The sequence below is a fragment of the Epinephelus fuscoguttatus genome, linkage group LG8 (genome assembly GCF_011397635.1).
Source record: "Epinephelus fuscoguttatus linkage group LG8, E.fuscoguttatus.final_Chr_v1".
Classification (NCBI taxonomy): Eukaryota; Metazoa; Chordata; class Actinopteri; order Perciformes; family Serranidae; genus Epinephelus; species Epinephelus fuscoguttatus.
Genome location: NC_064759.1, coordinates 34,810,124 through 34,822,427, shown reverse-complemented (window position 1 = coordinate 34,822,427; position 12,304 = coordinate 34,810,124). Strand labels below are relative to the sequence as shown.

At 41.2% G+C, this 12,304-nt stretch overlaps 1 protein-coding gene across 1 annotated transcript in view; it reads left to right on the top strand.

Moving 5' to 3' along the window:
- The window catches only part of LOC125893281 (proprotein convertase subtilisin/kexin type 4-like), a 207,295-nt gene that overhangs the window by 190,154 nt on the left and 4,837 nt on the right, over positions 1-12,304 (top strand). Inside the window, exons 17-18 of the mRNA XM_049583852.1 lie at positions 4,269-4,392; positions 10,924-11,093. Of these exons, the coding sequence (XP_049439809.1) occupies positions 4,269-4,392; positions 10,924-11,093 (294 nt within the window). The remainder of the gene's footprint in view (positions 1-4,268; positions 4,393-10,923; positions 11,094-12,304) is intronic.

The following is a 12,304-nucleotide window of genomic DNA, read 5'->3' as shown; positions in this document are numbered from 1 at the left end:
TTGGTATAGGGGGTACACCAAAAATGGCTATCAACGGACAATGTTCCAATGTGATATTGAGGGCTTCGCCTAACGTTTTGAAAAAACAGGACCAGAATTCGGCCAGTTTTGGCAAGAGAAAACGCATTAAGCATTATTAGCAGTGATCTGTGTCAGACAGTTTTATAGAAAAAAAGAGCAAAGTAAATACATGTTTAATTCCTTGTAAGTCATTCTTTGAGTTTAAGTTATTGAATATTAGGTTATTAATAATATTTTCATGTAAACTTGTGGTAAAGTGAACCTAACGGGTTTGATTAGGAGTTCAAAAGAATCAGATTCGACAGGCAAATTCAATACTGATTTCATTTCACCCTTTATGAAGAATTGGAAGTGATGTAATACACAACTTTAGCATGAGTCATAGGCCTTTTTTCTTGGAAGACATTTTGACATGTCTCAGTATGTAATAATAAATAGGAGTTAATAATGAAGGTAGTTGAATTCTGCTTCAGTGTCAAGGTCCTGCTATTGTGCATGCTTGCTCACAGCCATGGCTTACTAGAACAGAGCCATTGTTAATGTTCTCAGTAACAACTGTACTTTTAGAAGTCAGTTTCTGCTGAAACCCTCCATCTCCAGTCGCTTTCATTCCCAGTCACAGTTGTCATTCCCCTCTCCTAACTGTTTGTGATTCACAGCAAACCTTGGGTAATCATTATTATTAGTACCTCCACCAAGGAGGTTATGCTTTTGGTTCAAAATGGGGTTTTGAGGATTGCGGAAAACCTGCTGGCATCGTTGTCATGAAACTTGGTGGAAGAACCCATTAAATTTGGGAGTGCATCTGAATCAGGGGGTGAATACACTATTTTTTTCTCACTTTCATTAACATCACAAGAGTGAAGGTACTGGTAGTGAAATATGCAAAACTTGAAAAATTTGTTGCAAAAGGTGCAATACTAAGTGTCGCCTGAATATCAGGAAAGTTGCAGGCTCATTCTGGGGTACAGCTGACCCAGTGGAGCTGCTCAGTGTCCAGCAGTAGCAGACTGTGGTGGCACAGGGCAGCCGCTACATCAGTGCAGAGCAGAGCTTTTTTTTTTTTTTTTTTAACTTTGGTCAAAAGAGAGCCATTTTTGAGTTTCAAGAAACTTATTGGCACTGTCTCCAACATCAAATTTTCATCTCAAAATGTCATCTCCAAACAGGTGCCAAGTCATGTTTCCCTTTTCTTAATTTTTTCCGACCCTTGCGTCTCCTTTACTGTCATTCTCGATGGTGTTCTCGGTCTTCCTCTGTTTGCCTGCCTCTGTTTCACTATCTCTTTTTGAACCCCTTTCCCTTCTCAGGCTCATCCTCTATCACTGGGTATCACTTTCCTCTCCCTGACACTCACCCGTTTCGATAGCCTGCCATCTCTCGCCCATCACTAATCCCCCCCACCTCTGTTTTTTTTTTCCTCTGTCTGTAGTTTCTCTCTCTGGCTTTGAAATCCTTCCCCTCTCACCTCTGTTCCTCTGCTTCTGCTAATCCTTTCATTTTCTTTGTCTCTCTTTTGTCTAAAAGTCAGTTTAATTTCTCCTTCTTTTATGCCCTGCTTTTCATCTGCTTGTAGCTCTCACACTTTTCTTTCCACTGTAGTTGAACATCATTTCTATCATGCCAGCAGTACACCATAAATTACCAGACATGAAAATGTGATGTTTTACTGTAGAATAATAAAGTGTTTGTAAAGTTATGGCTTCCAATAACAGTATTAATGAATTTCATGGACCCCTGTGTCAGGAGAGAAAATTTATGTTAAAAATTAACTTCAGCTCAATTAAAAACAATCAGGCAACTCAAAATATTTGACTCATGAGGTTTCCAAGCGACAGCGGGGTCGCAGCTCCTCGGTAAGCCATGTCGACCCAGTAGAAAGGCATGCTGGGAGGCTGGCAGGCATGCGAGGCATATCGATCCACCTGTGGCATCCAGCTGTTTGTTTACCAACAACAAATCAATGCAGCACTCGGCTGGGGGCCGCCATGCCTGGCCTCTGGTCTGCTGGGAGCACTCACACATACACTCTCAGACATATATAGCACACACACACACACACACATACATGCAGGCTGGACAACGGCTTTGGCAAATGCAGAGAGTTTATATGGAGTAAAGTCTTGGACCTGCACTGAAGGAGTATTTTTTGGAGTAAGACATCAAGCAGTTGTTTGTATATACAAGCTAAATTTAGGTTGATGTTTTTTTTATTTGTAAAAATGGAAAAAGCAGCATTAAAGGGATAGTTTGGATCTTTTGAAGTAGGACTGTATGAGGCACTTATCCATAGTCAGTGTATTACAGACATAAAATTTCAATTGGCACGCCCCCAGTTTGGAGAAACACGCTGGATTACCGCCACAGAAGCTAAGCAATGCACCGTTGTGCCTGGGGGCAACAGGAAAACTTATTTTAGCCACCTAAAAAAGTCCCACCGAAAGAAATACCAGTTTAAGTGTATTTACAATATTTTCACTGCTTTAACTTCCTGTCAGACAGTGATTTCTGACAGGGAACTGAAACTGTTATTTCGTACTCTTCAGAGTCAGACTCCATTTCCGAAAAAACAGTAATTTTAGCTCGCCAAACACAGGAGCTCCCGGTCCACCACTGCCTCAACCAGCTTGTTTGTGTTATTGTGTTAGTTGGGATTCACCAAAGTCACACAATAATACAAACTAACAAGCTAGTCCGTTGGAAGGGGCTGTCTGCATCTAGGTACAGGGGTTAAACTCAATGTTGCATACACTTAAATGGATTTTTTTTTTTTTTTAGGTGGCTAAAATACATTTGGCTGCTGCCCCCTGCCCACATTAGTACATCATGCTGCTTCTTCAAACTGGTGGCATGCCAACAACCATCCCCTCTATGTAAGACACTGACTGTGGATAAGTACCTCATACAACCCCACTTCAAAAGATCCAAACTATTTCTGTAATCCAAATAGTGGTTTTGATATAGAACTGCTTCGGTGATTAGCTAAACATTACTATAAGTGGGAGATTCAGATAATTCAACTATATTTGAATGTTTCAAATAACTGTTTCCAGTTATGATGATCTGTCTGTTGATTGATCCTGCCTTGGATCCTGGAGGATACCATTGCAAGTTCTGAGTCAAAAAGCTAAAGTAAGGCCACTAATAATGGTGTTAAAGTCAGAGTTGAATGACAGGTCTCTTTTTTTTTAGTTTTCTATAATGCCATCAGATTCATGACTCAAGCCTGAGTGAAATGACTCAAGTCCACACCTCTGCAATAACCTAATGCCAGAATCAAACTACATGATATAAGCCCTCAGAGGCAGGTGTAACATGTAACGTGTCATAGTGGAAGATAGAGGAGGCGGCATATAAGATAGTTTGCAATAGATGTTCCTCTATGGGCCTTTAGAAAACAGATACATGTGACATATTTTCATAGTATTTTTTCATATTTTTATTGTAATTTTTCTATTCTTTATATATGTTTCTTTCTCTTTTCTCTTCTTTCTCTCTATTTCCATTTCCTCTTAATAAAGTTTATTGTTTGTTAAACCCTGATAAAAAGACACACACACACACACACACACACACACACACAAACAAACACACCAAACATTCAAAGTCACAAATCACATTCATAAAACGCAAACAGTGATACAATAAAATTACCATAAAACTTAATGACACCGTATCACTCGTAGCTAAATGACTGATCTCTCTTTAAAAACTGTTTCAGCTTGAGTTGAAAATGATTCTAGTCATGATCCACTTTGAGATCTGTAAGTAAGGAGTGCCACATGTTGATCCCCTGAACAGAGAGAGATGCCAAAATAAGGATTCACAACAAGGCACTCTACAGTTTCCCATAGATGCACGCTGAGAAGGAACCACGGAGCATCTGAGGAATCGAATATTGGCAAATTTATTGAAAAGATCAAAATTTGCTATTTAGTTTTTTAAGAATATGGTGGCAGTGGAATTATGTATCATTTAAAGGCACTATTGTTGTAGAAACTGCTTATGACCAAGAAGTTATACAGTAACTTTGGTTTCAACCTGAGGTAGAACCATATTTGTGTCAGGAATAGTTTACTGAGCAGTGTGTAATAATTTACTACACTAAACCAAATGATAACACCTGGCATTTTTGTTATTTCCTCTTTTTTTTCTTAATGAATTCAGTCCACACAAGTAAGTTTTCCACATAACTCAGTGTGGGGTTTTTTTGGTGAAATGATGCCCCTGCTTATGTTTATTTCCAGGTGACTGACCACAAAGGCACAGTGAGGAGCTGTACGAGGTCGAGTGACAAGGAAGCATCCGGAGCCTTGCTCAGTGTTCAGCTCATCCTCTACGGCACCTACCACCCACACAGGACCACACACGGTATGTGAGAGTGTCAACCACACACATGCAAACTAAGGTGAGAATGGAGGCAGGGTTACTGTAGAGGTTGAACACATGCTCTGAGTTTACTTTGTTTACTTTTTAAAAACAACACCCACTGAATTATTCTGTTGAATAAAAAGCAGAAAATGGAAAAATTAAACAAGTATTTTAAGAGAAACTAATGTTCTAAAGTTTTCCTCAAGTGTAGAGCAAAAATGTCCCAACCCCGCACTTCCACCTGCACCTGCCATCTCTGCTTCTTTGGCTGAGGCAGTGTAGTCAGTGGAAGTCAGCCGGGCCACTGACCACAGGGACTGTGATGTGTAATTACAGCGTGACCCCTGGCTACCCTCTCCCCAATCCCACCCCCTCCTCAACGATGTGTGTCAGCTCCCCCGGTGCCCACAACCTCCACACACACACACACACACACACACAAAACTCGTTAGCCACACCGGCACGAAGCCACAGCACCGTCCTCCGTGTCCCTGTCGGGGGTTTTAGGGTTGTTAAAATCACCGAGGCATGCTGGGAGAGAGACATTGAACCAGACTTTCCTGTTGATCTCTGTCAACGGGAGTTCCCACCGGTCAAGGAGGTCCTGGAATATCATGGACTTTTGAAAGATAGTCAGGGAAAGTCAAGGACCTTAACAAATTTACTGTTCAGGCTAGGAAATTTAACATATGGATTCATTTGACAGTTTGTCTGTTCTTTATCAGCATGAAAACCTAGATTTTAACCAATCTTTATCAAAACCAGATGACAGGGAAAGAAGGAGGAATGCTTTTAGGGCACAAAAGTACTCCAGCTCAGTTCTGGAAACCTGGAAAGAGATGGAAAGGTCATGGAATTTCACCAGAGGGCCACAGTGGGAACCCTCTCTATCTGTGTGTCTCTGTGTGTCTGTGTGTGCGTGTGGAGCGTGTGCGCGTCTTGCTCTGTTGCTCTCTCGTCTCTTTCTGTCAAGATGCTGATCTCTCTGTTGAGAAATCAATGGCTCTCCCTCCTCCTCCTCTCCCTCTCTCTCCATCCATCCATGTATCCCTCCCCGTGCTCCTGGATCTAACCCAAGTTCAAGCTGTTAGTCAATCTGCTGTCCACACACACACACACACACACACACACACACACACACACACACAGACTACTCATTCACAGGTTCTTATAGTGTTGCTATTCCTCGATATTTTCCCCAGTGACATCACTCTGTAGTTTGCCAGGTCTGAACTTCACACAGTCACTTAATGATTATAATTTCCTGACAAGCTCCTGTTATACTGTATGTAGGATATATTACTACTTTACTATTTTAATATTGTTAAATATATCAATATGTAAGAAAATTATTTAAAATGTTCGAAAAAAGGGGCATTCTCCTTTTTACAGAGGCTTTGATGAGGAGATCGATACCACTCTCATATCTGTACACTGAATATGAAGTCAGAGCCAGAGGGTGCTGAGCTTGGCTTAGATAAAAACTCGAGATGCTTGGAGGCTGACGTTTTACCTTTGGACAGAGCTAGGTCAGCTGTAATGCTAGCTAAGCTAACTGTCTCCAACCTCTAGTTTCCAGGTTTCCCATGGTCATGTAAAATCTGAACAAGTCATGGATTTTCACAGTCACATTTCCAGGCCTGGAAAAGTCATTGAATTAGTAAAAATCATTAAAAGTTGTGGAAAAGTCATGGAATATCGTTGTGTATGATGACATTTTTGCAGTAGTTTTCAGTGGATAACCTTCCATATAATGTAACATAACAGCAAATTTATTTTCTGAAGCTGTCAACTTAACGTAGCTCTACTATGCATCGATGTGTGACATTTTTTTCTTCATTTTACCCCAGAGTTCCATCTCTTCCTCATGTATGTCAGCTATAGCTGAAATTAAGTTTTTATAGAGCTTGAATCTGATATGTTTAAAAAATGCTGGGCAGTTAGGACAAGAAATAGAATATATTATGAGTCCTTGAAAAGTCATAGAAAAGTTTTGAAATTTTGTCCATGAAAATGAGAGGGAACCTTGAGTTCCAGACGTGAGAGTGCATGGTATCAATCTCCTACTCATCTTGGCAATATAGTAAATATGTGTTTTTTATTTTTACATCATATTTCATGAGTTAGAGAGACCAAACTCCGGATGGAGCCACATAAACTATCTGGCCACACATATTTGTAGACCTGAACAGAGTATGTGCAGTATGGCACCTGTATATTACACCTATATGTGTTTGTCAAACATGTAATTCCAAATCGTGGACTTTTCATCAGAGTTTGGAATCATGCTGCAGGGATTTGCTCCCATTCAGCCACAAGAGCACAGTGTCACTTAAGATTGCTTATCTTTTAGCTTCAGAACTTACATTTCGAGCACCTGTGAATGTCAGAATTTCACCTGGGTATCAGAAAAAAAAAATCACGCTTACTGTCCAGAAAGTTTTAGTGTTAATATGGATCTATGGGGTGATTTAATGATTTCTGTTCTGCTCACAGTCAACTTTGTGGTTATCACAGAGCACACACACATCCCAGTGGGAGTAGAAATCACCATGTAAAAAATGTGTACTGATTTTCTGTGACTTGTGGTGTACTCTGTCAAAGTCCTGGCACCTCTGTAGTTCACTGAAATAAAAACAAAGCAGTACAGGTGCTGATTTATTTAGTGTACCCAGCTAAAACTAATGCAGTCTACAACAGCAGTGACAGTAGGTCATACTGTTCAGTTTTTGTTGAAACCTTTAGAGAGACTTCTGTCGACCTATGTATGTTAATTTGGGCGGACAAAATATTAGGAACACCACTCATTATAATGCAGTGATTCTCAAACTTTTTCTGTCATGCCCCGCTTTCGATGCCGAAGAAGTTTATGTGCTGCTACACTCCACAATTTTTTTTATCAGTTATTAACATTAATTGGAGAGGCACGTAATTAACAAGGATCCATACTGAATTTTTAAAATAAAGGTCATCATGTTGCATCAGCTAATTCTTCTTTGTTTATTTTCCCTGCTTACATCATATTGATTCAACTTTTCTCCTGGTCTTCCACACCCCACCTGCAGTGGCTCTATGTCCACCCCGGGGGCGCCCGCCCACAGTTTGAGAACCATTGGTATAATGTAATACAATTAAACAGCAGCACAAACCGCAGCCTCCAAAATGATCATTCAGTTTTATCGACACCTCTTTAAAACACTTTCAACAAACACTGACCAACACAACCTTCATGAAGGAAGGATTTAATGACAGTTGCTTGTATTATACTGTATTTGTTATAGTTAGGTATACTTAATAAAGTGGCACCTCAGCGTACATGCTGTGCGACCTGAAACAAAGTTAAACAGAATTCTGAAGGGGATCAAATCACAAATTTTCGTGAAAAAAAACACAGGAACAATTAAATAAATTTTGGGTTTATTGCTGGAAAATATGTTTCTCTTTTCTGTTACTTTAACAGTTGACATAATGCATGCCAAATCACATGGGCCTGTTACATAATGGCAACTGACTGGTGATTTTGATGGCTATGATCTCATCATCAAGAAGGTGCCAAATTTCCTTATGTACTTTTGTCTACCTTAAAGTGAAGTCAGCTGCATTTACAGCACAGAAACTTTGGTACTCAGGATATCATTTATAATGTATTAGACGTGTTTGTAAATGTAATTGTTTATAGAGCTACATTAAATCAGCAGTCCATTTATAATGCACTCTGCCAACATGCTCCATCTCTCATGTAGGCCAGTTAGCCAGCAGACACCAAAGACTGAGCTCTACGCTCATGATGTGTAGGATGAAGCTGCATTTCCAGGGTGTCTTTTATGATCCAGCCTCGTCCATGTGTGTGTTTGTGTGTGTTTCTGCGTCTCTGTATGTGTGCTTGCCCCTGTGTGTGTTTGTTTGGTGGCTGTGCAGCAAGTGAAGGTAAATTGCTGTGATTATGTGGCAGTAATTGAACAGGGATGGTGTGTTTAATTGAGTTGTTGTTTCCTGATGTTTCTCTGTAGTAGCAGGAGCCGCCGCGCTGACAGGTGCCTCGTCTCGCCTCGCTGAGATGAGAGGGTTTTTTTCTATATACCGTCACGTAGGCTTTGTTGTGTCTTTTTTAAGCCGTGTTTCTGTGTGTTTTGGCTTAATGGCGTTTGTTTGGTTGAAGGGTGTGTGTGTGTGTGTGTGTGTGTGTGTGTGTGTGTGTGTGTGGGTTTTACTGTTTCACCAGGTAGAAGGAAGCATGGGGTTTGTGAGATGGTTCTCTGAGCTCTGACAAGTTGTTTATAAGGATGTATAGTAATTTAAATATATGTGTTTTTGTGTCTTCCTGTCTGTCAAAGTGTGTGTGTGTGTGTGTGTGTGTGTGTGTGTGTGTGTGTGTGTGTGTGTGTGCAGGCTTACCTGCATGTATGTGTCGATATATGTGTGATGTGCATCTTACATGTCTGTGAGTTTGTCCACAGAATGTACGTGTTTGCATGCTTGTGTGCATGTGTTTGTGTTTACATGTACTCTATATCTATATCTGTGTGTGTGTGTGTGTGTGTGTGTGTGTGGGTGTGTGTGTGTGTGTGTGAGAGAGAGAGAGAGAGAGAGAGAGAGAGAGAGAGATTGTGTGTGCATGTGGCTCTATCTGATCTGCCTCCTGGGCTCTATGGCCCAAATCAAATGGTAGGAAACATCAATTTCACCATGCTCTCTTTTCCTCCTCCCTCTCCTCCTCTCTCCTTGTATTATTTCTTCTCTCCTCTTGCTCCCCCCTCAGCTCCTCACTCCTTCTCTCCTTCGCTCCTCCCCTGATCGGTGTCTTGCTCTTCGCCAAGGTGTGATTACGTTCCTCCTCTGAGCACCAGTGATCTAAGGGGTTCAGTGTGTGCGTCTATATGTGTGCATCTGGGTGTGTTTGGTGACTGGTTGGTGATCTGAGCAGCGCGCCGCTGCGTATTGTGCGGCGCAATTCACGGACGACGTCTCCAGATGAATGCCTCCATTCACAATTACAGCCTCTCCATTAGCTGCAGCCCTCGCCGCCTTGTTGTTGTCTTTTCTTCTTCTCTGCAAAAAAAAAAAAAAAGCAATTAAAGCAGGACAAAAACAAGCTGGAACACAAGCAGTGTACCTGGAAAAGAAAAAAACAGCAAGGGAAGGGGTGTGGGAGTGTGTGTGTGTGGGGCGGTGATTCTTCAGTCGGAGTTCACACTACACACTATCTCTGTTTTATTCTCGAGAAAATCCTCCTGGATTTATTTGAACATTCACGCATGAATGCAATCTCCTCTAAGAGACCCACACAACTATTCAATGTCGGGTATATATTTCTGATTTTCTCGTTGTACTGCAAGTGTGCCTGTCTTACAGTTTGATTCTTAAAAGGATCAGATTACTTCACAAGTGTAGAAAGCTGAGGACAAACCCTCTAAAGTGAGGTCATTTTGGTGCTCATGTTCTTGAAGGGGCTAGTGTAGGATTAAAACTTTGATTTATGGTTAAGGTAAAACATAAGATTAGTTCTGTGATTCAGTTTTTTTTTCTTTATACCCACAGTATTACACTTTAGAGAATGTGATACACAATGAGGGAATGGCGGCATCTCCATACAGCATCATTTTTTAATCAAAATGTAACATTAGAAAGGCTGAATGAATATGGCACATGCATTTTATATGATAAAGGTGTTGTACCACACAGCAGAAATTTAGCAATGAATTGAATTTGAAACACGTTTGTCTAATTATTAAAGATTTTACTTTAAAATGTCTGAATTTTGTTAAAAATGTCCTGAAATATTTGTTTATCACAACCTTTTATAAGGTGGAGTTCCCTGTTTGTTATGCATGCGTACAAGATGCTGTCATGTTTGAATTGCCACAGTTGGTTTTTCATTAAACTAACAAGTTCACTTCTTTTTTTGTGGTCATTTTATTTCAGATCTTATTGTGACCTCTTTACAATAAAAGCTAAGTTCTGTTAATATAATGCCTTCAGTGTAAAGAAGCAGCAGTGGGAAACATTTGGTTGGCATTTGCAAAAAGTATTAAGTCACAGTTCAGCTCAGATATGGCTGAAGAAGAATGGATAGCACTGAGATAAAACAAATTTTGCTGCCAGTCCCTCATGGTGGAAATGGCAGGAATGGCGGACTCCATCACTACCAACAAAAACTACCATATAGAGGGTAAATTGCAGAAATAAAAAACATTGAACAGCTTCTGCTGATCATAAATAGTATTAAAAACAGGAATTGATTTCTCAAAAGGATTGTAACTTTAAGTACTGTATACGCAGCAAACACTAATACATTCAAGGATTTTAAGTCGGCAAAAGTGACCCTGAAAGACTTGTTTCAGTTCTCTTATTTTTATTTTCTATTTTTTATTGCTCTAGCAAAGTAAATGTATTAAGAGACATATCTTTGGCAACATTGCAAACATTCGCGCAAAATTGACTTGACATTTGGATAGAAATGTAGCTACTGAGGCAGATAGTGCCATGCACCGCTTTAACAGCAGTTCTGTGCTTTCTTTTTTTTTTCTCCAGAGGAACCCCTGCAGAGCATTGTGTCCATGGGGTCGCGTCACCCGGTTCCTCACAGGGAGGTGTATCAGAGGGACCGTTACCCACCTCTCGACCTGATTCAATGGGTCTACCAAATGGAGAGAGACAGGAAGGTACAGGCTGCTGATATCACTGTTCCGGCCAGACGCAAGGTACGGTACTGTACACAGTGTGGGAACACGCATGTTTCACACATCACACACACTGTGATTTACTATTCCAATAAATCACTGGCGCCGCCTAATTTCCTATGGATTTCAATTTCCCCCTGGACATATCTGCATTGATCAACTTCAGGTGTAAGGATGTGCCAGGCGTCGCTCACTGTGACACTGAAGAATGGCTCACAGATCTCTGCCATACATGTGTCTGTCTGTGTGTCTGCGTGTGTGTGTGTCGGGGTACGACAGTGGGATTTGTGCACATGCAGCATTTCTGTTCAACGCTGTCGTCACCGCCAAGGCTTTAGGATACAAATCCTCGAGTCTGAGTAATAACATCTGAAAATGTCAGAATCATACAAACGGAGACAGTTGAATGGGGACTTGAGATATTGTTATTCTGATCATATCTGCTCGTACTGAGTCTAGGCCTGATTATGAGGAACAATTAAATATCATTCTGGCTTCACCAGCAGTTGTTACTGCAGAAAGAAGAGCAGGGTATAACTCCTCTTTGAAATTAGAGAGGACATTTTGTGGTCTACTGAATCATCTTTCAGCACAGTGTCTGAACTGAAACAAATATAATTCCCTTTCAGACTAATAATGCATTATCCTCTCACAATCATTGAAGCCTTCAATCTGTGTCCTTTACGCTGCATTATGAGGCCAATTACAGCTCTGATAAAAGTGTGCCGCTGGACAACAGGTAGCGCTGTTTGTGTGCATGCTGCTGCCTGACATGTCCTTGTAGGGGTACACGGTCCCCGGGCCTGTAGATGAGTTTTGAGCCGGTCTTAGGAGGCAACGACGAGCCCTGACAACGTCTTTACCCCGAGTTCCTCCCCTAGAGGCAGATCTGAATGGATCGTAGAGGCAAGGAGGAGAAATAAATTGGAGAAAAGGATAAATCGATGCTTGGCGGAGAGGCAAACAGACCTTCCAACCCCCGGCCCAGACACACACACATATACACACACGTAGCACGGTGTGGCTTTTTTTCCTTGGGCTGTATTGGATTGGTATGCAGAGCCGAGGAGAGAGACGCTCAGAAAAAGACTTGGCCTACAAATGATGTCCTTTGTTTGATCCACTAGGTTGGGGGGGGTGGGGGTGGGGGGTGGGGGGGTGTTGGTTGGTTGGTGGGTGGATGGGGAGGGTCGTCCCACAGAGATGGTGGAAGGGCTGGGAAACAAACATCT